Raw genomic sequence first — 27,800 nt, forward strand, 5'->3', positions numbered from 1 at the left:
TTGGATTTCAGATACACTGTTAGATTATTTAAATATTTGCTATACAAAGCCACTGAATTTTGAGGCCGTTGGTTATGCAGCTATAAATGACTAATATGATTCTAAAACAAACCACCTTTGATGATCATGTTTTATTTTTCATTATATTATTCTTTTTCTGTTATATAATTCCATTTTCATGCTTATAGAAAAACATACACAGTCAGTCAGTTCAGGTCAGTCGCTCAGTCATGTCCGACTCTTTGTGACGCCAGGCCTCCCTGTCCGTCACCAACTCCCGGAGTTCACCTAAACTCATATCCATCGAGTCGGTGATGCCATCCAGCCATCTCATCCTCTGTCGTCCCCTTCTCCGCCTGCCCCCAATCCCTCCCAGCATCAGGGTCTTTTCCAATAAGTCAACTCTTCGCATGAGGTGACCAAAGTATTGGAGTTTCAGCTTTAGCATCAGTCCTTCCAAAGAACACCCAGGACTGATCTCCTTTAGAATGGACTGGTTGGATCTCCTTGCAATTCAAGGAACTCTCAAGAGTCTTCTCCAAGTGATGTGATGCTTCAACCACAGTTCAAAAGCATCAATTCTTCGGCGCTCAGCTTTCTTCACAGTCCAACTCTCACATCCATACATGACCATAGGAAAAACCATAGCCTTGACTAGACGAACCTTTGTTGGCAAAGTAATGTCTCTGCTTTTGAATATGCTATCTAGGTTGGTCACAACTTTCCTTCCAAGGAGTAAGCGTCTTTTAATTTCATGGCTGCAGTCACCATCTGCAGTGATTTTCGAGCCCAAAAAATAAAGTCAGCCACTGTTTCCACTGTTTCCCCATCTATTTGCCATGAAGTGATGGGACTGGATGCCATGATCTTAGTTTTCTGAATATTGAGCTTTAAATCAACTTTTTAACTCTCCTCTTTCAACAAGAGGCTTTTTAGTTCCTCTTCACTTTCTGCCATAAGAGTGGTGTCATCTGCATATATGAGGTTATTGATATTTCTCCCGGAAATCTTGATTCCAGCTTGTGTTTCTTCTAACCCAGCGTTTCTCATGATGTACTCTGCATATAAGTTAAATAAGCAGGGTGACAATATACAGCCTTGATGTACTCCTTTTCCTATTTGGAACCAGTCTGTTGTTCCACATCCAGTTCTAACTGTTGCTTCCTGACCTGCATATAGGTTTCTCAAGAGGCAGGTCAGGTGGTCTGGTATTCCCATCTCTTTCAGAATTGAGTGAATATAAATATCCTGCAATCCGGTCCTGGAGTAAAGTCCAGGAATATATGAGAAGGAAATACAGCATTTTAAACTTTCAACAATTCATATTAAACTGAATATTGGAAAAACTGTACACAGTTGATAGTGCTCTCAGTTCATATTGCTAATATGCTTGGATTTCTACCCAGATATGCACCAAAGACTAAGAGTCAGCTCCACCTTGAAGACATGCCACTGAATCTGGACTTTTGATTATGTGTTGAATGCACCAGCACAGGGGTAGTGTGGCAAAGTTAATGGGAGGGAGGGAGAGTACCTGTTAAAATGCAGATTCTTAGGCTCCTTTCAGTCTAGGATCACACTCTCTGGGGTGGGCCTGGTGAATCTTATACAAAAAAGTGAATTAGTGAATGACAACCTCTGTATGGATTTAATGACAGCTTCTTTCTGTTGTCAGTACTCTCTTCCCTCTGTGCCTGGAAGCCCTAATCTGCTTCCTGCTTCTTTCCTGAAACTCCTCCCGTGCCGGCTGGCATATGGAAATTGGTGGATAAAGAATGAATGGAAATTCTTTTGAAAAGCTTTCCCTAATTTAAACCTATAAATATTTATTGGACAAGGATGAATGACTGTTATTATGGAAAACACAAAAACTGGCAATAGAAATCCTGATTTATTTTTTATGATTTTAAACCCAGTATAAACAAATGAATGTTTTAAAAATCAAATACGTACTTCTAAAATCCTACCTACTACATGAACCAAGCCCACACATAGAGAAAGAGGGTTGAAACTAATTTCAAACTCCCCTCAGTGTTCTCATACATATTTCCAACATGTTGAATGGCCTTTGAAGTTAGTGGAATAAATGTGGTCCATGAGTGTGTGGGTGTAGAGAGGGTTGAGAACTAGCACAATTAAATGTTACCAGAACACAAGAACTCTGCCCTAATGCCTAAGTGTTTTCTCAGGGGCAAGGGCAAATATCCATTTGTTTATTGAACTGAGCTGGCATCATTGAGGGGAAAAAGCGGCAGTGAAAGCTGCAGTGTTCTTGCAGCCTCGACTGAAAAGAGGAGGCCTCTATTGTATCCTTAATGCTTGTGATTATTTGGACTTCCAGAAATCTACACAGAGAACTAGGAAGAGTTTAAACCAAGGGTGGGAACACTGAAGTGTTCTTGGATTGCCTTGGGGTAACAGGTGCTAGGCAACTTCACCCTGTGGGAGAGCACTGGGCTGCCTTTTGACCTAAAGGGAGAGGGCTGCATTAGTAATCAGAGTTTCAAACTAGAGAACAGAAAGGTGGGTATTTGCATACTTCTGAGTGACAGGAGAGGGCTGGGTGTACAGGGAAGGGTGCAAAGGGGACCTGTAGCCCTTGACCCGGGCTTCTAGCTGGAACCCTTGAGTCTCTCCCTCAGGATTGCTTCTCAGACATTACAGAGACCTCAGAATAGATATTATACACATTTAGTGTCCTACTTCACTCATCTGCTTCTCTTCACAAAGTTGTAAAGTTCTAGGTTATTTTCATAATAAGAATAGAAAATAGTCTATTAATTCCCTGACAGAAAAGGTCACTTAACTAATGAATGAATGGAGCAAACCAGGATCTAGGGCAAGTTGGTGTCCACTGCATCCATTTTGGTGTCCTCCACAATTCCTGGTAGTATTATGCATACATTAATTAGCAAACATTCCATTTATATATATTTTAAAGGTGCTATAAATAGCCATTGAAAGGCTGTAGGCGTACATTAACCATCATATTATCTACTATGAATTCTAATCCTGATTTCACAAGTACATTTTTATTATCAAACTTTTTGGTATTCTATTTTATTCAAAATTATATTCTTTTTTACCATAGCTCTGTGATACCATGATTTGATCAAAATGAAGTGGAGGGCAAGTTACTTGAAAGGCATGGAAAGCCTACAGAGGAAAGCCTCCTCCTACAGAGGAGGAGGCAATCTGGACTCAGAAGTTTTCAGATTTAAGGAAGAATGATTTAGAAAATACTGATTATGTTGTTGCTTGGTTGAGTTTTGCTGCAATGATCTGAATAACTATAATTGTACCGATGTGGCGCCAAAGCAAGGGGTGTGCACTGGAGTATGCTGAGGAAGGGAAGCAGAGGTAGAAGCAGAAATAGCAGCCCAGCTCCTCAGAGAATTAGTAGAGCACACCAGTGTGGATGAGATGGGGTGAGAAGAGTGAATTTGTCCTTTTGGTGTTTTTAGCCTCCACTTTTCCTCGTGTGTGTGTGTGTTTCTCCAGAGCAGGAGGCCTACAATGCAATTTGTACTTTAGAATGAATTTTGGTGACTATGTTGTCTTTCCTGGCAGAGGCACAGGGACGCACAGAGTAAGGCAGAGCATCATTTCCAGTTGCCCTTTGTTGTGTTATTAATGGTCTTAGGGCATGAGTGTGGCATATATATTCTGAGTCAAGAGATTTTTAGAGCCCTTGGAATAGCAATAATAGAGTACTATGTCTCAGTGAGTTCATATCCTGTATGTGAGGACCTTCAAAGCAGGTGTTATTTTCCCCATTTTACAGATTAAGAGCCTGAGCCTCAGGGAGGCTATAATCAGTGACTGAACCAAACACAGGACTTAAGTCTCTTGGATCCTCCGTCATACCACTTGCTTTAATCTCATACCAGTACTCATTCTGTTTATGAAACCCTGCTCATTCAAATAGAGTCAGAGTAAGAATTTCTGAATCTATGTGCCCTGGTTGCTCTCCCTTGCCTGCAACCATGTTTTTCATCCAAATGAACAGAAAATGCTGTCCTGACTCAGCAAATAACCATTTCTAACAGAACAGGGCATGCTCATCCAAGTCGGAGGCTATGGCTGGCCTATTTCTGCTATCAAACCTCCATGTTCAGCATTACCTTCACTCTCCAGCAGCCAAGTTCTTCCCTGCTCAGGACCCCCTGAGTCATCTGACCATCGATTACGGGGTCCCCATTGCCTTGTCACCTCTCTGTGGCTTTTTCTAGTTAACCTTAACATTGGACTTTTCCCCCTATTCCGTTCCTGTTGGGCCAGTGGTTCTCAAACATTAATCCACTCATTTGTTTTCAAAATGCAGATTTCTGGCCACTGAGATTCTGAATCAGTTGTGTCTGAGGGTAGAGTCCAGGTGTGTGTACCTTTTCCCTCATTTTGATACAAGTGGTACAGGGAAGACACTTTGAAAAAAAAAAAAATTTGTTTGTTGTCTTAGTTCTCTACTGAGAGGATTAAATATCCTAACACTCTGATCTAAGTGGGCATGATAGTAAGTTAGTTACTGTGTTTCTCCCTACTGTTGAAAGGCAATATGGTAACATGGTTGGTAGTTTGGGGGCCACTTTGGATCTCAGCTTTGCTAAGCTTATTAAATCTCCCTGTGCCTTACTTCTTACCTGTAAATTGTAGATATAATAGTATCTACTTCATAGGATTCTTCTGTGTATTAAATAACTTAGGCAAAATATTTGGAACAGTGTCAAGGGCAGTGGTCAATACTGCATTGGGAGCTTCTGGCCCAGGCACCCAAACCAGAAGTGGGGAAGTGTCAGGGATTTCAGTAACAGTGTTGGGAGGATGGAGGAGCTCTTTTGGAACGATAGACCCTCTTGGCATTCCTGAAATCATTTTGTGCAGGAGGGTGGTTATTCTGCATTCTGCCATTGAGCAAATAAGCAGAATTAGTTCATCTCTTGCATGCGCGTTAGCCTTCTGGAGCTTATGACAAACCTGAAGCATACATGCCCTGGGGGAGAAGACGCTCCAGCTGACGAGTGCATGGATGTGTCTGAAAGCGGCAGCAACACCAAGAAGACACGACTCTTTCTTTATATTAATTCCTTTTCGCCTTATTCTTCCTTTGTTTTCACCTTTAGCCTGAAGGGAGCCTCCAGGTGTCTCCATCTTTTGCTCTTTGTATTAGGGAGTATAAATGATCCTTGGGTTTGTATTAAAGTTAAATTTCCCTGTTTTGATAACAAAAATATACATTCATAGTTTACATCCTGTTGTGCCTTGAAGTGTGTTCCCTGTCAAAAAATATACTGAAGTCTGAATCCCCAGTACCTTGGAATGTGACCTTATTTGGAGACAGGATCTTGTAGATGTAATTAGGATGAGGTCACACTGGTGTAGAGTGGGCTCCCCATCTGAGATGGCAGGCATCCTTCTAAGAAGATGGTGTAATGTAAAGACACAAGAAGGCCATGTTATTGATTGAAGTTATGCAGCTGCACGCCAAGGAATGCCAAAGATGGCCAGAAAACCAGGAGAAGTTAGGGAGGGACAAGGATGGATTCCCCTGCAGATTTCAAAGGGCACATGGTCTTGCTGACATGTTGATTTTGGACATCTAGCCTCCAGAACCATGAAACAGTAAATTTCTATTGCTTTAAGCCCCTAGTTTGTGATACTTTTTAAGGCATTCCTTTGAAATGAATATACATCCTTCTGAAATTGTTAAAAACTGTCCTCGATGATGAGATGATTTGGAGGTTCCATAGCATTTTTGTACCTCCTTGAGTAAGCTCAGTACTCTTTCTTCTTGGGATCCCAGGCAGGAACCTAAAACCACATTTGGTGCACCTGAGACCAGTTGACCATAAGCCTTTTGCAGGAATCTGGAACCATCTCTCCCATCTGCATGGCCTCACATTTTCATTATTACAAAAAATACCTAGCTTCAGATGGCTTGGTACAAAGCAGCCTGCATGTGTTTTGATTCCTTTTTTTAAATTTTCAGGCTTCTGGTATTTATTTATTTGGTGGCACTTGCTGATGTCAAGTATTACCGAATAAATGACATGGAACAGCGAACAGTGTAAAAATAAGCCAAGCAAGGGCTGGTGATAGGAGCACTGAGACTAGAGCGCTGAACTTGAACGGGGAAGGAGTCATACCTTGGGGGAGTTTATGTTTGTTATCCTTGAGAAGTAGCTAGAGCCCTTCAAAGTGGTGGGAGCTTACTTCCCAAATAGAAAGTCTTGTACTGTTTAATGCATGGAAATCTTGTTTTATCCAAGCATACAATGATAAGGATTCATCCAGAGGTCTCACTCGCTCACAAAATTCTGTTTACCCTTGGCAGTTTGTTATTCTTTAAGCTTTAGGGCATGCCATAGGATAAATATGAATGATTACCACGCTAAAGAAAATAAAAGGCTCTTTCCATTCTATCAAAGACATAAGAAACGGAAATGTCTTCACTGTTTTCAAGCTACCCATTGGTTCACATAGATATTTGTTTGAACCAGAGCTTTTTAAATACTCTTAACTTTTTTTTTCAGTTTCTACAACTCACTTCCTGATGGCAGATGTTGTTTCCTACTATTCACTTAAGTCAAACTAGGGTTACTAATAGCCTTCATCTTACTTCACTACTTGAGTATTTTTCCCTTCAGTGCTTCCAGTCTGTTTATTAAACAAATAGAAAATGAATGAAATAAATCTCTGCAGGTTTGAACATTGCTTGGCTAGTGAGGAAAAGGATTTACACTAGGGTCCTTGTAAGGCCTAAGCAAGGATAATCACAGCCCATTATGTGGCTCCCAAGACACAACTTCCAATCTCTCTTACAGGGTTTCTTCATCTGGGCACTGTTGGCATTTTGGGTCAGCTAGTTCTTTGTTGTTAGGGTGAGGGTTGGGGGGCTGTCCTGGGCACTGTGGTGTGACTCTCAACATTCTGTCTTCTAACCACCAGATGCCAGTAGCACCTCCTAAATTGTTACAACTAAAAATGTCTCCAGACATTGCCAAATGTTCCCCGTGAGGGGAGCAAACAGTTATCCCTGGTTGTAATCTGCTGCTCTAGAAAATCAGAATACGATTTGATGAGGCTGTAACCTAAACTTTAGAAACATTTATAGACTAGAATGCTTGCATATTTATTTCAGGCATTTTTGGTTTACAGTTCTGTGGCCTTGTGAGTTTATTCAGTAGTTATGAAGTACCTACTTTTTGAGGATGGAATAAATGAAATGAAGAAACAGAACCAGGATAGGATCTATGATTTGGGTACGAGTATCTTTGAAAAGGGGACAGTGCAGATGAAATAGGGATGGCTTCTGGCTGCTCAAGCTTGCTCAACAATCATTATCAAGGAGGAGTGATGTCTTTCTGGGGTACACTTCCTTACTTTTAAGGTAATAGAAGAATCAGTTGTTTTGCCCCTCCCCAAATCACTAACCTCTTGAATTTAGACCAGACCATTTTTTTAATCCAACATACCCTACACTTATTTAATGGTTTGATTGTGTGTGTGAGGTTATTTCTGCTGCTAGGCTATAAGCTCGCTAGAATGTGGTAGATACTAAATTAATGTTTGTTGAATAAATGGATAAATTAATGAACACTTCCATTTGCCAAGTTATATTTCTCTCTTTCTCCTATTTATAAGAGCACAAACTTGATAAAATCTCCTTTAGGAAATAAAGTTTGGAATGTGTTATCTGGCCAGGGACTAGTGATTGCGTTTGTTGACTGCATTCTATTGTCCTAATGCAGTCATAGTAATTTTGGAAAAAGAATGATCAAAGACAGGCAAGACGTCTATTCAGGTTTTGTTCATCATGAAATTTAGGTTGAAACCTATGGAGTTAGATTTAGATTTAAACCTATAGCTTTAGCTTAGGGAGCTGATGAGTTCCAGAGAATGTTCAGGGCATCTGGAATTCGAACAAATTCATGTTTTCCTTCATATTCATACAGCCAGGGTGCTAAGTGATGGAATTAAAATCACATAAGGTCTTAAATGCTGAACTGTATATGGGTCAGAGAGAAACAGACTCTATAGCTGGGTAATGGGAAAATCTGATTCAAAGTCATAGTGCTTCTGCCCTGTAGTTCTTAGTCATCTGATCCTATTGCTCACAGATGGGCTGTTAAAAAGAACTTCAGAAATGTGGCCGTATGAACTAGGTGAATTTGACAACTGTCAGCACTCAGAAAGTCTGAGCGTTTTCTATTTAGCTAGACCTTCTTAACACCATTGCTTTAACTAAAGTTGCAAGTGATGATGCACTCTTCTGTTATGTGAACCAAGAGGAATTGGCTGGTTAAAAAAAAATAAAAAGTACGGAAAGTTTGTAACCAACTTTGGAACTGATCTATCTTGGAACACAAACAGCCAATTTGGAGGCACGGGCAATAAAAAGAAAGACCACAGAGTTCTGAACCCAAATGAGAAGGGGAAATGAACTCCAGTTCTTGATCTTCTTCAGGACCAAATGTTTGTGTGTGGTATATTTCTATTCAGCACACCATCTGTTGATAGCTCAGTATTTCAAAAATGACTAATTAAGTCCCACAGCCTTAATATTAAAAGTGAAAATGACAACTGGTAAAATCTAGGAAGAAGGTAATAAAAATAGTATTGATGAGGGGTCCTCCACCCTTCTCTCTGCATGGACTTTTATGTGCTTTTATAGTGTTCCACACTTATAAATACTGGTTAACTGGAATCACAGAATTTTAGAAATAAAAAGTGACTTAGAAATCTTCCAGTTCAACTTCTTGATTGCTATAGATGATGAAACTGCTGTCCAAAGGATCCAAGTGACTTTTCCAAGGCCCAAGGTAATACTTGAGGTCAGTGTCCAAGAGAGGGCTGCAATTCAGGTTTCCTCTGAGACTCAGTTTCCCCATCTGTTCTGAGGAATGATTGGCATCAGTAAAGTACTTCTCAGTGACTTGGGGTCTCTTCTCTGTGCCAGGCCTGGAGAAATGTAGGACACTGCCATCCCTAGGTCCAGTGAAGCTTCCTGTGGCCTCTACACCATTAGGAGAGAAACCAGTGCATGTTGTCAGCTCCATTCCTAGTATATGCCTGAGCCATGAACCCAAGTTAAAAAAGGGATGACAAGGATGATGTTCTGACTCTTAACCAGCTGACCTTCCTCTTGGAGAGAATAGAAAGAATGAGCAAAAGAAAGGGAAAAACATAAGGACTGAATTACGTAAGTAACATGAGATGTATCCTACGTACAAAGTCTATCTTATATAGCTGCTAGAGCAGAGTTCCAGAAAGCATTTTTTTAATAGGAATTTGAGTGACAAGCATCATATTCCAATAAAAATTCTAAGGACTCTGCCGGATGAGGACCTAGAGAAGTAATAATTTTCCCACTGTAGTGCTTACAGTTTTGTCATGATGCGTGGTTTTATTATATAGAAATTCTGAGTTGAAACCAGACTCAATTCCAGCTGTACATTAGCATCACCTGGGGAACTTTCCAAAAAATAAAATTAATAATACATAGGCTTGGGCCCCATCCTAGACCAATTCGATCAGAATTTCTAAGGATGGGGCATGCACAACAGTATTTTAAAATATTCCCCAGATGATTTGCAACTAGTATAAAGAACCACTGGTCTACAGTCACAAAACAGCCACCCTCTGCAGAAGCCACACTGTCTCATGAGTTTACATCACAATAGGGGTTTATACAAGCTGCAAAATTGTGTGAATATGCAATGTGTAGGAGGGAGTGGATGGGCAGGCTTGCCATAAAGATAATGTTTCATACTGACCTTTTGGAACATACAATGCATGCATTTTTCAGTGTTCTACTTTCAGATGTTTACCACTTGCATTCTCAACCACTGTTAACACAATGCCACATCAACTCCTCTTTGCCCCCAAACAAACCAGGTATCCTGCAGGAATAGAGGAAAGTGTTCATACATATGCCTATGCTTAGTTATGAGACTCTGTGTCAGTATTCTTACACACCAAAATGTAATTGTAGAGATAGAAGGTTTTGAGAAGCTACATAGACAAATTAGGAATTTAACACACAACTGTTACAAAACAACCTCTTGTGACACATTCCTGGGATTAACCACTCATTACTTGGAATTTCTTCTCCCACGTAATCTTTTTTTTTTTTTTTAACTAACTCTTTCCTCCTTTTTCCTTGTCCTGAGTGGTGATTGCATCTGAGCAATAATTCCCTTGTAAGTCTCATAAGATCCTAGCAATAACTAAAAGCAGCTGACATTTTATGTCCCTTTCAACTCTTGTAACAAATTGCCAGACAAGACAGTCCCTCCCCAGCCCTACCTGGGTGTTTCTCTTCATCCCTGTCTCTTTCCTTTTGCTCTTCTATAGGATCTTTCCAGCATCTCCACCTCCTTCATAAGCTCAAAACAGAACCCATATTTAGAAAGTCTGATTCGTAGTAAATAAAGTAGAGAATCTTGTCTATGACTTTTTTTTTTTTTTTGGATTGCATTCTCCTTTTGAGTCTATTTATTATATTTCCTTTAAAATATCATTAAATTATTGAGATGTTTTTCAGGAATAATTGATAAGACTTAGTTTGGGTCCCCTATTGCCCAAGGGGTATGGGACTTGATGGATTCATTCAAGGGTATGTTTACAATAGTGATTTTCACCCAGGAGACCTTGGTCCCTTAGCGGCTAGGGAATTATTACAAAGGGTTTCTATATCCATTGTGTTCACCAAGCATCTTGATTTTCCACATCACAAGCTTCCACAGAAATACCAGGAGAAACCCTCTCCTGGTATTTTCTTATTCTTCATATTTTTGCCTATTTGTTTCCCAGTTAACAGCTATGTGTTGTATTCCCAGTCTTTTAACATTGTCTCACTTTGTATTGGTTTTGAATCTTATTTGTATCGAATATTTGTAACTTGCCAAAAATCAATTTGATATTATTTTTATCATAGATGTTAGCAAGGTTGTTATAATTAGTGTCATTTGTAAGTTGAGAGTCCTCTTAACTTGCTCATGCCACTCATTGATAAAATGGTAAATGTCTAAAACTGTGTTCCTGGTTGTGTATTAGATACGAGTCACATCTAAAATCCACATTACACATCAGCATCCTTTTTTAATGGCAGCTTTCTAGTTCTACCTATGCTTAACTGAATAATGATTTATATTATTATTTAATTTATATTATATTATTAATAATTATATTAAATTATTATTAATTTATATTAAATTATCCCGATTTCCTATACTTTCTTGATAGGGAAACTATTTGGAATCAAATTGACATGTCTTGGGGCTTCCCTGATGGCTTGGATGGCAAAGAATCTGCCTACAATGTGGGTAACCAGGTTTGTTCCCTGGGTTGAGACGATACCCTGGAGAAGGGAATGGCTACCCACTCCAGTGTTCTTGCCTGGAGAATTCCATGGACAGAGGAATCTGGTGGGCTACAATCTACGGGGTCGCAAAGAGTTGGACACAACTGAGCGACTACCACTGACGTGTCTTACTCTTTTCCTTATTATAGTAAATCCACCTTGTATCACAGGAGATGAGAGAAAGAAGTGTGTCTGGAAAAGGAGCTAACATTCACTTGGCCCAGATAGCAATAATGAAACAAATGATGTCTGACTCCTAGAAATATTGAAGTGTTTTGCTTATTTTGTTTTGTTTTGTTCTGTTTTGGTCCTGAGAAGAGATCTGAAATCTCTGAGAGACCACCTATGAGGTACAAAGAAACTTCTATGCTGTTGAAATGGTAGATTAACAGTCACCACCTCCCAGCTAGTAAAATCTCAGAGCTCTGTATAATTAATATATAGAAGTAATAAAATGAAAGAGCAGGAAGATGAGGCTTCGGATTTTCAAAGCTGTTGTCTTCTTTAAGCTTTGTTTTTTTCTTCAGGTTTTGGATTTTTCTTCAGGGCTCTCTCCTGACCTAGTCATTCCTCTGATGTTGACCCCTGCAATTGCCCAGAGGTATATGGAGAGTTGACAGGAAGTCCTCCTACCCCTCTCTTGGCAGGGGAGTTCTCACATGGCCTAAGACCCAACTCTCAGCCTTCATACTTCTGGCCGTAGGAGACAGTGCCAAGCTGTAGCAGTGGTATCTCTTGGCATTCTGGGAATCTGCCTGCTCTGCCTGCCATCTATTTAGGAGATTCGCCTTATCCTGCAGGCCCTGGGAAATTGTCCAGGTGTCTTAGCTGCTTATAGGAAGGCTCAGGAGAGGCATATTTGTGTCCTCTTCAAACTGAGGATTAAAAAGAATTTTTAATAATAAATATATATACATGTTAGAACGAGTTTTCTCTTTACCTGAGATAGAATGAATGTTTTTAGATTTATTTCTTAATTATTTGGAAATGTTTTTCCTTGTAAGGCTTTAAATGTGGCCACCACAGAGAAAAGGAACAAAGGAAGCCAGTGACATAACCCTACTGTCTTTTCACTCACGTAAAACAGTCAGTTAAAAAAGAAATTTCAGATTCTTTTCAGCAGATTCAGTTCGGCATCCGTTTTCTGATAGCAGACTCAGTCGGGGCCCTGGGTAAGCACCAGGCAGCCACAGTCCTGAGACCACAGGGAACCACTATTCTGTTCTGAAGGACTCACACATGATGTGGGAAGAGAAGTGGGGAGAGAGCCATGAGGATAGGGAAGCAGAATGCTTAGAGGGCTGTGATACATGCTAAAATAGACAAAAAACCACAGTGTGCTGGGAGCCAAGGGAAGAGACGATCAGTTCTGATGAGGGCCGTCAGGGAGGGCTGACAGAGGCCCAGACATCTGAGGTGAGGCTTAGCAGGTGGCTGTGGTTCTGTCAGGCAGGTTCTGGTGTACCAGGATGCATGGCAGGCTCCATGCATGCTGCAGAGTAAGTGCTTCCTAAACATTTGCTGAATGGGCTTTCTGGGGAGCACTTTATCTGAGAATGTCTCTCATTCCTACCTTTATAGCTAGAATAAGAGAAAGGTTTACCCAAAATGTTTTGGTGAACTGGTGGTTGTTAACTGTTTTAGACAATTTCTCCCTACATATTAGCAAGAAGCCTGACACTAAGAACAAGTGAGAAATAGGGATCTGTTGACCATCCAAAATAACTGTCAATGAAATCCAATGAATGCAGTTCCATTTCCTGAACACGTCTTGGTATGCCCATTTCCAGCTATATATTATTGCTAATAATATAGAAAAGGCAAACAGTAAGCTATGATTGACAGAACATTTTAATTGTTTTTCTGAGAGATTAATGGTGCCTTGTAAAATGCACTATTAAGTCTGTTCCTTACTTCTGGTATTTGTTTTTGAGAACAATTACGTAATTATAGGGAGGAAGTCTCAGAGAAACTTCTTTTAGGATTAAATAGGCATTTCTCCCACCAGCATAAAACTAGGGGTTTTCTCAACTGTTTCCTATTTTTACAATGTATTCCTGTAATGGCATGAATATCTGAGCAGACAAACTGAGAACCTTAAATGAAGCTGTTAAATGCAAAGTGCATGTCAGGACCTGCTTCATTTACTCACACCTACCCCTACAGCCCAGGAGCTATGGCCAACCTGGGCAGTCAGGGTGCTTTAAAGGTTCAGGTAATTCAACACAAGCTAGCAGCTTGTCTCATCCCAAACGTGTATTCCATTTCTAATCACTGGGACACATCCCTATTTTGTACCCCTCATCTGTCTTTGGGATTTGACCTTTGCTGCCTTGTTGGGAGCTTGCTCACCCACCGTGAGGTTTTATCTTGGTCTTTACATTAGTCCTTTCTCCTCTTCCCCCAACTCACCTACCAGGATCTAAAGTTTGGCCTTAGAACTGTAGACCTGTCACTTCACAAATAGACCATGTCTGGAATCCCCCCTGCCGAATGCTGCTCAGCCGCTATGAGAACACGGTCATGTCTTTCCTTTCCTTGCTATGGAGACACCATTGTCTGCTTAGATCGTGATCTATTACAGAGAGGCACTGGAGCACGTGATTGAGAACCCTGGTCCTGAGGTCTGGGTTCAAATTCTGAGTGTACCATTTCCTACCTATGAAATCCTGAGCAAATGGTTAGACCTGAATTTGCTTATCTACCAGGTGAATATAACTGAAAATAATACTACCTCCTCAAAGGGCCATTGGAAGAGTAAGTAAAATAATGTTTGCCAGCAAGCTAGCTTATACAAAGTACTGGAGAAAGCTCTCCATGCCTATTTCACTATCACCTGTACATCTGGCACCCCTTGGTTTGCCCAGTGCAACTTTCTATTAACAGAAGTTAATTTCTATTCTATTCAAATTCCTTTCTATTAACAGAAGTCTTATCTCATCAGGTCACTTCCTGGCCTAAAAACACCTGTGTGGGTTGCTGTAGACTGCAAAGGGACAAATGCTCTGGCTGGGCACAGAAGGCCTTGCTGATCTGGCTCCAGCTTGGATCCCTTGCTCTGGCTACACTGACCTGCCACTGGTGCCCAAAACATGCTAGGTGCCCCCAGGCCTCCATACCTTTGCTCCTGCTGCTCCCTCTGGTGGCATCCATTTCCTGTCATGTGTGCCTGGTGTTCGGCTTTAGAGACTGTTGCGAACTCTCTGCTTTGTGCCCAGCTATAGGCCATCCCCAGGTTACGGTGACCACACTATTTCTTTGCACGTGTACTTTCCTGATAACCTCTAAACCCCTTGGGGGCAGGGGCTGAGAATTAATAGTCAGTGCCTAGACCTGATCATATCATTAGATAAGCCAGCACTATGCAAAGCAATGGATGTGGTGGGTCCTGGAGTTGGCATATGTAAAACCTAGTCCAGCAGAGAGTGAGTGGCAGGGCAGGGAGAAGGGGCCTTGTTGTCCTTTCTTTATCTTTATTTCTTTCCCTCCCAGTTTCCTAGTTTCTCACTACTTGGGTTCAGAAGTCAGCATCTTTTTTAGTTCTTCACTATAAATGAGAAATTGTGTTTGATGCCTACATCAGTGAGATGACCTAGTGCAGTATCTGGATGTAGTTTATCTTTTTATATAGAATATATCAATGTCTATTTGTATTATAATGCCCTTGCTGGGCTCAAGAAAGGTTTATATACTGAATGCACTTTTAAAAATTTCACTTTTAAATTGCTATAATATATTAAGCACCTACATACACTATCAACACTTAAGTCTTATAAAAATTAAAAATGACTTGCTCTTCATTACCTAAATAGCTAACAATGACTAAGGGGAAGCTCAGTTGTTTAGGAACATGTACTTCCCTTGCTATGAAATAATGACTGACAAGAGACGTCTTCTCAAGGCTCAGTAAAGAAAACAAAATGTATTTTATTTCTAAAACATCAACATAGGAGAGGCAGGAAATATGTATTATGTGCAGGTGTAAATCTGTTCTACCAATTAAATTCCCTTGGTAGTTGCACAGTACATGGATCATGCAGATTTCCTTTAGGACAAAATTAAAAGCACTTCCCCCACGCTAAACAATGGCTCATATGAAAGCACGCCATTTTATGTTTCCTGGACTGAATAAAAAAAATCAAAACTATTTTAAACATTTTAATCTTTGATTGATGCTGCTGCTGCTACTCTTTGATTGAGTACCTGACAAAATATGTATTGGAAGGATGTTGGTTTCATTAACCCTGTGTTGCAGGGAAAGAAACTTAAGGTCTGAGGGTAGAGTAGATTGATACTTAAGAGCATGTCATCCAAATTAGAGTGCAGCTTGATGGCCCAGTGAAGGATAAGAGAAAGTGACACTGGCGACTGGAGAGGAACAAAAAGCATGACATTCCTAGAATGTGGAAATTTTGCCCACTTGCTAAAAAAAATAATGTAAGCAAGGACTTCTGGTGAATTCCAGGTATAGGAATCAGTTACAGGTCATTGCCAATTCATTCAAGAGGATATACTTTTTCTTCCAAACTGGGACACTTCTAAGCATGAAAAGGGCACTGTTCATAGTACTCAGGGGCGTGGGACAACCTAGAACATATGGCTACCCCAACCCTAGGTCATCCTGAGGCTCTAAGCTTGCAGCTGGTTGTAAGCCCAAGTGGCCTCAAGGGATGAAGGACCATTGAGCAAGGCTGATTTGGGAACTGTCTATGGTGTTTCAAAACTCCCTGGTTTAAACCGGCCTAACCTTCACGTGGGGCTTCCAGGTGGCACTAGAGGTAAAAAACCCACCTGCCAGTGCAGGAGACATAAGAGACCAGGGGCTGAGAATCAATCCCCTGGAGGAGGGCATGGCAACCCACTCCAGTATTCTTGCCTGGAGAATCCAATGGACAGAGGAGCCTCGCAGGGGTCGCAAAGAGTCAGGCACAACTGAGCTACTTAGCACGCATGCACGCAACCTTCAAGTATTCTGGCAGGGAGAACATCTAGACTACACAGTGTGACTGTTCTCTTAGGATAGTAACATCCAGGTGTATATCTTTAAGCTGACCTTGGGTACAATCATTTCTAAACTTGACTTCACAATCTAGGGATCCAAGACCCCCTAGTTTAGGCGCCTCATTCCTATATATGCCTAATTTAGTAGCTCTGTAGTGGGTCCAGGTATCTGTATTTTTAAAAACTCCTATGATGACTCTGATGCCTGGTGAATATAAAAGCCCTCTTGGGTTTGCAAAGAGGCAATGAGGTTTTTAAAAGGTTGGAAATTTTAAATTTTCAATAGAAAGATTAAAGGTTCAGCACTAATATGGGAATAGAGAATATTAGAGAACTGAAATATTTTCTATAATAAGTTAGTTACTATTTTTATAGGACCAAAACAAGGGCAAATTGTTTTAAAAAATATATGCTCCTTATTTCCGCTAGTCTTATTTACTGAGGCATTTTAAAAAGACAGTCCTGAAGGTTTAAGATCTTAATAGACAGTTCAGTTCAGTTCAGTTGCTCAATCATGTCCGACTCTTTGCGACTCCATGAATCACAGCACACCAGGCCTCCCTGTCCATCACCAACTCCTGGAGTTCACCCAAACTCATGTCCATCGAGTTAGTTGATGCCATCCAGCAATCTCATCCTATGTCATCCCCTTCTCCTCCTGCCCCCAATCCCTCCCAGCATCACAGTCTTTTCCAGTGAGTCAACTCTTCGCATGAGGTGGCCAAAGTATTGGAGTTTCAGCTTTAGCATCAGTCCTTCCAAAGAACACCCAGGGCTGATCTCCTTTAGAATGGACTGGTTGGATCTCCTTGCAGTACAAGGGACTCTCAAGAGTCTTCTCCAACACCACAGTTCAAAAGCATCAATTCTCCGGCGCTCAGCTTTCTTCACAGTCCAACTCTCACATCCATACATGACCACAGGAAAAACCATAGCCTTGACTAGACGCACCTTTGTTGGCAAAGTAATGTCTCTGCTTTTGAATATGCTATCTGGGTTGGTCATAACTTTCCTTCCAAGGAGTAAGCGTCTTTTAATTTCATGGCTGCAGTCACCATCTGTAGTGATTTTGGAGCCCCCCAAAATAAAGTCTGACACTGTTTCCACTGTTTCCCCAACTATTTCCCATGAACTGATGGGACCAGATGCCATGATCTTAGTTTTCTGAATGTTGAACTTTAAGCCAACTTTTTCACTCTCCTCTTTCACTTTCATCAAGAGGCTTTTTAGTTCCTCTTCACTTTCTGCCATAAGGGTGGTGTCATCTGCATATCTAACAGACAGTAGAATTTGATAAAGGAATTTCAGCAAAAGTTTTCAAAGGAAACTGTGTGAAGAGAGGCAAAGGAGATAGTCAAAAACTCTGTGGGCTGTGCTCCTGTCTACTTTTGTTCCAACAGTCATGTGCAGTGCAAAATAGTAGGTATATAATAGTCATTTATTGAAAGATAAATGGGTTTGAGGGAGGAATGCTATTATATGAGAATGACTCTCATTCTTTGCTTTATGTTTAAAGAAACTGAAGCATAGATACATAAAATAGCTTTGCTAAAGTATTTTTAGGGCTGGGGTTTACTAGCTTTCAAACAAGTTTGTTCTTTGTTTCTAAGTTCCACTCTTGGGGACTGCTGAGGCTGAGAAACCCGTTGTCCTGACATAACTTTCCCTCTTCCTTGGTGTTCAGTCCCACACTAATGGGATTAGACACTTTCCAGTTAATAGAGACCACAAAAGCATTTGGTCCTTAGGTTAAAACCAAAACTGACCTGATTATTGTCTGCATGCCTTTTCTTGATTTTTAAAGAAACAGAATTTTGTGTCTAATATATTTAAGAATCATTACTTTCAAGTTTTAAAAAATAAAGTTATCAAAGTCTCAAAAATGTGTTTTCCTGACACAATACTCTTTCTACTGTCAAGGTGCCACTGAGCACCTATGGTTAAGCATATTTCTAGAGGCTGATGGTTAAGCTTTTGATAAAGGCTTTTTTAAAAAAATAAAAACTTCTTTTAACAGAAGTATAGTATGCAAATCTTTTTCTCTAGGGCCCCATATATATATGGGGTCCAAAAAGTGGAAGAAGAGAGTGTATTTCTTGGTCTAAATCATCTTCGTATGAAAAGAGCAGCCCTACCCTTTTCCCACTGCAAATTTGGCTAGGAGAATCATGAAAGAGCCCAGGACCCCATGGTTCAGGGCACACAGCCCTGTTCATTGTGGGACCAGCTCACTCTAAACATTTCATCATAGAGAATGATAACTTATGCTTAAAAGTAGGGCAAACTAAAAAGCAGTTTCATGTGGAATATGAAAGTGCTATTTTATGAACCTGAGTGGGCAGGATGCATAAGCAGGTGGTTTTATAAATTACTGAACTTTCCAGATGCTGCTTACTCTTGCAGCTGTTCTTACTTCAAGCCACTTTAAAATGTAGCCAACACTGCTATTAATTGGAAGAAAACTCCGCATCATGAACTTTTTAATAATTCAAGAATATTTGGTGTATTTTTTCTTAAATTTTAATAAATAATATGAAAGTTTATTCAGTTTGAACCAAAGTTGAGCTAATGCTTCAATAATTTTTGACTGAAATTATGAGGTAGAGAAAGAAAAAAAATAACACTTTCTTTTAACAAGCATTTAAAATGTATATCATTGTTGACTAACCTTGAAAATATTTCAGATGGTTAAGAATGAATAATGTCTCCCATTTTAATATCGTTATTTGCTCAGTGATGTGAGAATAATTTCCCACCAAACATGACCACAGTGCTCTTTTACAAACTGGGGATTCTGAATGCCCTGCATGATCTTACATGTGGCAGAATATTAATAACCATCTTGTGCGCCTATCTCCTGAACAAACAAATAAACAAAACCAATACCAGTTCCAACAGAAGAGACTATTAACATGGTGCTGAGTGCTTTGGGTCAGTCTGATCTTTTAAATCTTGTGCTCTGATTATAAGTATAGTAAGCAAACATAAAATTTAAAATTGGTTATGTTGATATTAATCACTAATGGCTCTAGAATGCTTTATAGTTGAAAGGGATCATGGTGGCTTTAGGCTGTTATTTTGAAACCAAAACTGGTCTGATTACCATTTGTATGTTTTTTCCTTGATTGCTAAAGAAAACTTTGTATCTGTGTATATTTAATAATATTACTTTAAAATTTTAGAAAAGAAAGTTATAAATGCATTATCTTTATTTTCAAAAATATCTTCTCTAAGATGTCTTGATTTGTCTCAGAGCTAGGCTCAGAATTCTCCTTTAAGGACAATAATCACATAATCTTATCTATTCATCCCTTATGATATGTGAAAATATCTGTTTTTGTACAGTAACCATGTGAACATGTGTATAAAAATTTAACCTTTCTTAACCCTTAGATTTCTCTTAATGTTAAAAAAAAAAAAGGAATTGGAGGTTAACTTGATGACCATTACATTCTCTTCTATTTCTAAAATTCTGTCTTTTTGTGCTTATGTGGTTTTATTCCAATGCCACCACATCCTGTTCTTCTCATTTCATGTCTGGACCCTGATGCAGTTACATCATAACTGCTCCTCATCCAGACTGGCTACCTCTTTATTACATCTTGTACCTCCACCAGTCATCTTCCAATAAGCCCCACCTTCATCATGTCATCCCAAGCTTGAAGTTTTCTTGGCTTCCCACTGCTGACATAATACAGTTCAAACTTATCAGGAATACTGGACTTAGGGCTCTATCATCTGGCCACACTCAGTGTTTTCCTCTTTATGACCTGTGACTATGCCACATGAACTCTAATGTCAGTCAAAATGGGCTACTAAACCTCCTAGACTTATGTCCTGGGTGGGACATTCCCATCTCCATGCTTTTTCATTAAGAATGTTCTCCTGTAATTTTCTCACCTATTTGAACTCCATCTATCCATTATGACCCAACTCAGATTGTATCTCCTTCATGCCCTTCTCCATTAAACTTTCTATAGTATATCCTTCTCTCACCTTATTGCCCTATCCAAGTAGGGTCTCCCTAACAATATCAGTTCCATTCACTTTTTAAGAAACTTTTAAAAAAAACTTTAAAATAAAATAAAATAAACTTTACTGAGGGATAATGGACAAATATAATATTTAAAGTGTACAACATGATGACTTGATATACATGCATATTGCAGAATTATTACTAAGATCAAGATAATTGATATGATTCAGTTTTGAATAAACTTTTCATTATGCAATGCTAAATACTATTTTCTTTTAATTTATTATAGTATCTGAGTGCATGCTAAGTCGCTTCAGTTGTGTCCGACTCTTAGCGACCCCGTGGACTATAGCCTGCCAGGCTCCTCTGTCCAGGGGATTCTCCCGGCAAGCAGATTGGAGTGGGTTGCCATGCCCTCCTCCAGGGGATCTTCCCGACCCAGGTATTGAACCCAAGTCTCTGTCTCCTGCATTGGCAGGCAGGTTCTTTACCACTGAACCACCTGGGGAGCTCTTATTATAGTATATATTTGGTTTGTTTCCAAAATAATGATGAGAAGCATTATAATAGAGGGCACATAAAACAACATGCCAGTTGAAAAAGTGAAAATTCAAAACCATATGTGAGAGAATAAGTAACATGGATTAGTGAAACTTAAAATCTAGTTATATGTTTCCTGGCAGTCAAAGTTAAAAAAAAAAAAAGGACCAATTAGTTAATATTTGGCAGTGACTTACTGTTGTGATCGTGTATGTGTGTGTGTGTGTGTCTGTGTGTGTGTGTATTTTTAATCTATATGCATCTCATCTTCATCACTTCTAATCTTTGTGATTTCTAGGGCTTATTTTAGGAATTACCCTTGTAGAACATAGCTCAGTGTCTATTCTAGCATATGTTAGGAATTTAATAAATTGATCAATGGCTATTGTGATACCAGAGTAATAAATCTGAAGCCATTTTCTTTATTAGAAAATCAAAATAGTACACAGTAAACATATGAATGAAGAAGATAGAAATCTCAGATGGAGAATGGAGGGTCTGGAGGTATGACTATTTTAATTAGAGGAAATTTTTAAAATAATCTATCACTGACTTTTTTTTGGATAAATACCTATACAGACATCTTACAACAAACCTTTAGTGAAAGAAGAAACCAGTTTTATTGGAACTAAATTGTAGTCTAACTTATGTTATTATCACCAGTGGAATAGGTAATAATACTCCACCTTCTTGAATATAAATTCATGGCACCTCTAGCTTTTGAGTTTTCTTCTCCACCCTAAATAGCTGTTTTATGAGACTAAAGGATACTGTGGAGACACACGGGGCTGCTCCTTACACTTACATCTATGTTTCATTTATTCTCCACCTACAAGTTTCTAACTTCGGTATGGGGACATTTTTAAAGAGAAGTAATTGAAATTACTGTCCAATAGTAATTTCCATGAAGGTGGAAATATTCTATATCTGTGCTATCCAATATGGTAGCTACTAACCTTAAGTGTTGAGAACCCAAGATGTAGCTAGTGTGACTGAAGAACTGTATTTTAAATTGCATTTAAATGCCCTTTCTTTGCAGGGCATTCTCAAAAGGCCTTTTAAGCAAGACCTCTAAGTAAGTGGTCCTACGAAATTCTTCTCAAAGTCGATTTTTCTGATTGTCTTGTTTTGCTCATAGTTCTATGAGAAAGTGGGTAGGATTTGTTTTCTCTAGGCCATCAGAAGCTTGTTCTATCTCCTCCTTTTAATTTATTTAATATGAAGATCCCCACACTTGCTCTTTGAAATGCTATTTTGTAAACTGCTATTTCCACTAAGCCTGTTATGCCTTTTTTCCATCTGTGTTGAAGTCTCTTTTCCCAGTGGGGCCTTTCTTTCTCAACTTAGTCATGCTATGTGTAGAGACCCACATCCACACTACTGGCCTCTCTGACTCATCCTGGGAGGTTCTCTTGCTCCAGGAATCCCTCTCCACTGCAGGGGAACAACAGGGAGGCTGAGATGAAGCTAGGCCTTTCTGAAATCTGCCTCTTTTCCTGACACTTTTCCTTCTTGTTCAAAGCTACATGAGAAGGGAAACAAGCAAAATGCCCTTTGCTCCTTTAAGGTAATGTTTTTAATAAATAGTTTTTAGCAATTCTAATTTCCAGTTTATAAGCTACTTTTGTTGTTGCTGCTGCTTTTAAGTATTCCATAATCTGGCTAGTAGAAAAGTCTGCTAAGGCTCCAATTTTCCTTTTTCCTCCACCAACAAGCCAAGAGACTCAATTCTGACTGTTCCATTTTCCTTCCAGTTACAGATTAAATTGTTCCCCTTTTTGAAATATATTATTCATAAATGTGAACAGTCTCTGAACTAAGGCTCCTCCCATCCTGGATAGGATGCTGAGTAGGTGGAAACTGGTCATCCACCCCATTGGCTGCCCCAGGGGTCTTCACACTTTAATCTGGTCAAGGGCCAGGAATTCCCTTGACCTTCCCTTTTCTTAAAAGAAAACCCTCTGCCAAGGATGGCTCAGGACTATGATTTCCCAATCAAGATGGGTTCAAGCAACAAATTCCTCTGATAAGATTTACTAAAAGGGTCAAAGTTGAATAACACAATGGTAATTAAAAACTGACCACCCAGTCAGGTCTAAGTTTAGCCAATACCCATTCAATTAATCTGTTTTTAATCTCACCAAGCACATCCTGGAAATATAAAAAGGAACTCCAACCTGAATGTCCCATAAGCTCAAGAAGCAACTCTCCACAACTAACTAGAGGTCTATAGGAGAAATCAAAAGGCACATATTATTTTTAGTTGTGTAAATATGCTTAGCTGTGTACAACAAACACCATGTTTTTTCCAATACCCTTCTTATAAATATTAAATATTCGATTCTATTATGCATATATATATGCACACAAACATATTTCATCTTTAGTCAGGAGCATTTCCATCCATATTTTTAAGAAAATTATTTCAGGTTATCTTAATTTTAACTGGGGGAACCTGCCCCCTTAGTACTCCGGTTGCTACCTTTGGCATAATACCTTACAAAACCATCTCACTGCTTATTAATTCTATATGCAGTGGAGCACCACGCTTCACTTAGACTTTCAACCTGAAGTCGGAGAGAGGATGACCTGCAGAGCAAACACCTCCCGCTCTCAAAGGGTGCGGGGCTCTCTGTTACTGAGACCTGGAGGTTCATATGCCAGGAGAAGGGTGCAGTTATATGAACTCCCACAAAACTCAAGTTAGCCAAATTCCAGCTGAACTAACTGGCAGGAGCGGGTAGGGGAGATGTGACATTTCTGACGACCGCGGTTCCCGCACATCAAGCCCCAGAAAATGGTGAGTGTGTGGCAAAGACAGGGAAAGAAACACAGGCTACTAGCCAGACAGACTGTCCTGGCCCTGTCAGCGTCTCCTCGGGGCACATCCCTTCCTTGCTGGCCGCCTCACCTTACCTTGACCACGTCGTCGTTGAGATGCTTGGGGTCGCGGTTGACCAGATCTATCTCCTTGGTGTGCGCGTCGTACACTTGCTTCTCGTTCATTTCCTCTGCCATAGCCTTGTTGTTGGGCTTGTAGATGTTGCCCTGTTCCCGGATGGGAACAGTGTAGAGATGTCCCTGCAGAGGGCGGACGGCCCGGAGGGAGAGGGTGGCACCGGCGGTGGGAAGGAAATTTCAAAAAAGAAAAATCCGCAATCAGAAAAGTTAGCCTTGGCAGCGAGGCAAACCTCAAGGCTCAAAATCGAACTAACCGATTTCGAAGCGGTGGCTCGGCGCACAGTAAACTCCTTGGCGCCGCAAGCTTTTTAAGAGGATCGGGGAGAGGACACCACACCCCTCGGTACCAGGCTGGGAGCTCCTGCCTCCCTCGCCCGCCACCGCCAGGGGTCAGGGCAAACCCCGCAGCGCGGTCCGCCCGGCCCCAGCCCAACTCACTCCCAACAGGCTGATTCCCGCGGAGACCCCCACAGGAGAGGGGATCCGACTTCCGACTTTTATCCAGCCCCTCTCTCCGCCAGGCCACCCTCTCCCCAGCTCTTCACCTGCTCCAGTCCCTGGTCCCTATTTCCCTTCTCTCCGTAATTCCTTCTAACTTCATCCTTAAGATCCACGATGAACCACCCCCAACCCCGGACCCACGCAGTGTTCCCATTTTCGTTCCTTTCTGGCCAAGTATCCTTTGCACCTGCCCGCGTCCTCCACCCTCCCTCTGCCGTTTCTGTCCCTGCACAGCTCCCCGTACACCCCCCTCCCCCGGTGCACACTAGCCAGCATCCCCTATCTTTGGATCGAGCCAAGTGTCAGACCCCCTATACTGTCTAGAACGATATTCCACCTGCACAATTCCTCAGACCCACCCTTAGGTCACTCCCAGACCCCTGGCCGGTTGCTGAACGGCGGCGGCTGCGTTTGGGAAAACTAGGTTTCCACACCCAGGCGGAGCCCGAGCGCCGGGAGGTGGTAGGAAGGTGGGGGGTGGGGGGAGTGGTAGTTAGGAGGAGGGTGCTTTATCCAAGCACCCCTGCCAGGCGCCGAGATGCAGGAAGAGTTCTAGAGGTGGCCCAAGAGCTTTGGAAAGTGCAAACATGACGCGCGCCGCCTCCTCGGCCAGCTGGTTGAGGCGCCTGGTGGGGAGTCGTGGGGGACTGTCCCCAAGACTGCAAGTGAATGAGTTCCCACCCTGCACTCTAGCTCTCCACTCTCCAGCAGACAGGGGCCGGACCTTGGGGGTCTCTCAATAAAGCAGTACCCCTAAGCCATTCAGAAACGCGCACTCAGTAGTCCGACCAAACCAACTTCAGGACCCCAACGACCCCCTCTTTCCGCGACCTAGGCCCCTAGGCTCCCTTGGCCCCCTTCCTAATAGGAAAACATGAAACAAACATTCCTGCCTCCTCTTCACCTCCCCGCCCAAGCCCATTCCTCAGCAATGCGAGAGCCAGAGGAGTGCTCCAACGTAGAGAGAGGGCTGGGGCAAGCAAAGCAGTCAGAATATTTAGAGTGGAGATAGCAGAAGCAGCACTCCTTGTGCGCCGCGTTCCGGAGCGCACCCACCCAGGCGTACCTCTGAGTCTACGTATTTGCCCCCCGACATTCTGGCTCGTGGCTGGTTGAAGACTCTGGGTAGATTTCCCTGGGCTGTGATTTAAGGGAACTGAGGAAGGAAGATCTTGTATTGTATGGGAGAAAAAAAAAAAAAAAAAAGGCGCTGAGGGTGAGGCGGCCGGGTGGGGGGGCGGTGGCTGGGAGGGAGCCTCCTGGCTCTCCGCCAAGGGTTTGTTCTGCTCGCGGTTGGCCGGGATGTGCGCTGAGCCGGGTCTAGGCACATCCCCAAGGTTATGGCAGCAGAGGGCGGGGAGAGCCCGCAGGGAGTCAAGAGCAACGAGAAAGCGTTTCACTCGCGCTGGGCTCCTTGGGCAGATATTTTAAACCTGGGGCAACATTTTCTCAGCTATAAGCCACTGAGAGGCGTACTGGGGAGAGCTAATGTTTTCGCAGTGCATCATCCCAGCAAGGGTGGGGACGGGAGCAGGGAGACGAAGACCGTGTACGGAGATGCCCAGTATGGGCAACCGAGCTTCAGAAAGAATTCTGCCTTGTTTTAAACCGCTTCTTCCTGTCGCCCAAGTTCCGTCGCTGCCTAAGATACAACTATCTCCCAGTTTTACAGTGGAAGGGATGAAAAGTGACCCAGAATCTTTAGGTGTAATTCATACCTAAACACAAGGAAGGAATCTGTGTGGGTGCGTGTGTGGTGTGCTTTTGGTGACACTGGTTTACATCTAGTCTGTGTGAATGGAAACTTGGAAAAACAGGCCTGCAGAATTTAACGTTTACCAACTGCTTCTGAAACGTCTCCCAAATGCTTTGAAATAAGAAATAAAAATGTTTAACTTTTCTATAATTGTATTACTTTTTTTTCTGGAACAAAGGAAATCTGTGGCAACAGGTTATGCTATGTTTACAAAACACACAAAATATTTACAGTTGTACAAATATTTAATTGGAGTTTCAAGTTTTCCAGACATTTTTTAAAGTACTTGACTGTGAGTTAAAGGAGGCTTGTTTTTATTAAGTAATTGATTAGAATTTTTAAAAAGTTTTTAGAAGTTAAAATATCTTATCTAAGAAACTTCCTAAATCGGGAGCTTCTCTCTTTGCCTTATTATAAATCAGCACAAGATGAATTGAGCAATAATCAGTCATTTTACTTTAGGACAAGTTCACTTATTATTGTTAGGAAATTCACTCTCCAAAAATGGAAAGGACATTTTACATTATGTTCCACATGCTATCAAAAGTCAGATTATGACTTGAAAAAGTTAGGACTATACCAGAAATGGCACAGGATACATGGCAGTCTAGAAAAGGGAATATGGGTACAAAAGGAGGAGAAGGAGAAATAGAGGATGGAACTCCTAGAATTGATTATGGAGGTGGAGAGAAAACATAAACACATAAAGGGAATGACAGCGCAAAGGTTTTTGTTATTGTTGATGGCAGAAAGGCAATATAATTTTTTAAGAAAAGATAAATTTCAACTATAAGGGAGGAGAAGTGTCACAAATGTTGGCATGACTAATTATGCTGACTAGTCATCATTAGAATACTAAAATTTTTCCCAAAGTTGGGTTTTTGGTTTTACTTCTAAATGCTTTAAACAGATTACATGTTAACAAACAAGATATTCTAGCAAAGGGGGGTGTGTCAGGGTCAGTGTGTTGTGTAGTGCCTGTGTGTGTGTTTAGTCGCTCAGTTGTGTCCAACTCTTTGCAACCCCACCAGGCTCCTCTGTCCATGGGATCCTCCAGGCAAGAATATTGGAGTGGGTTGCTATGCCCTCCTCCAGGGGATCTTCCCAACCCAGGGATGGAAACTAGGTCTCTCACATCCATCTGAGCCACCAGGGAAGCTCAAGAATACTGGAGTAGGTGGCCTATCCCTTCTCCAAGGGAACTTCCTGACCCAGGAATCCAACAGAGGTCACATTGCAGGCAGATTCTTTACCAGCTGAGCTACCCAGGAAACCCTGTGTAGTGCCTAGTCTACCTCTAATAATTCTTAAAAGATTACCGTTCCTCTAACTCTTCCTGTTACCGAGTCTGCTCCCTGCACGGTAGGCCAATAAATCCGAGAAACTAGGGGTTAAGACAAGGAAGGGACTTTATTTAGGGAGCCAACTAACAGAGAGGATGGCAGGCTAGTGCCTCAAAATAACCATCTTGCCGTGGTCTGGATGCCAGTTTCTTTTATAGAGTCAGAGAGAAAGAAGTAAAGAGGAACTAAAATCAAAAGGCAGAAAAGAGAGGGAGAGGCAGTGGGGAAGTCAAGTTCACGGGTCCTCAGTCTTGCAAAACAACTCCAGGGAATGGCCAGCCTTTGGAAGGGGTGTGTTAATCTCTTCTATTCACAGGTGGGCAGGGTCAGATTATCTATGAATTTAACAAAGGCACTTTA

At 41.2% G+C, this 27,800-nt stretch overlaps 1 protein-coding gene and 1 long non-coding RNA gene across 5 annotated transcripts in view; both read right to left on the reverse strand.

Moving 5' to 3' along the window:
• CAV1 (caveolin 1) overlaps positions 1–25,499 on the reverse strand; it is a 35,646-nt gene extending 10,147 nt beyond the window's left edge. Inside the window, exons 1-2 of one of the 4 annotated variants that reach the window (XM_005205391.5) lie at positions 24,701–25,464; positions 23,796–23,960 (exon numbers count right to left, since the gene is read on the reverse strand). In XM_005205391.5, coding sequence (XP_005205448.1) covers positions 23,796–23,897 — 102 coding nt within the window. In that variant the 5' untranslated portion in view covers positions 23,898–23,960; positions 24,701–25,464. 4 annotated transcript variants of the gene reach the window in all.
• On the reverse strand, positions 117–9,856 carry LOC132345093 (uncharacterized). The gene is made up of 2 exons (XR_009494221.1): positions 9,774–9,856; positions 117–1,603 (listed from the first exon to the last, which is right to left on the reverse strand). It is a non-coding gene; the product is annotated as an uncharacterized lncRNA (long non-coding RNA).
• Positions 25,500–27,800: the final 2,301 nt, after the last annotated feature.

The sequence above is a fragment of the Bos taurus genome, chromosome 4 (assembly GCF_002263795.3).
Source record: "Bos taurus isolate L1 Dominette 01449 registration number 42190680 breed Hereford chromosome 4, ARS-UCD2.0, whole genome shotgun sequence".
In the NCBI taxonomy this organism is placed as follows: Eukaryota; Metazoa; Chordata; class Mammalia; order Artiodactyla; family Bovidae; genus Bos; species Bos taurus.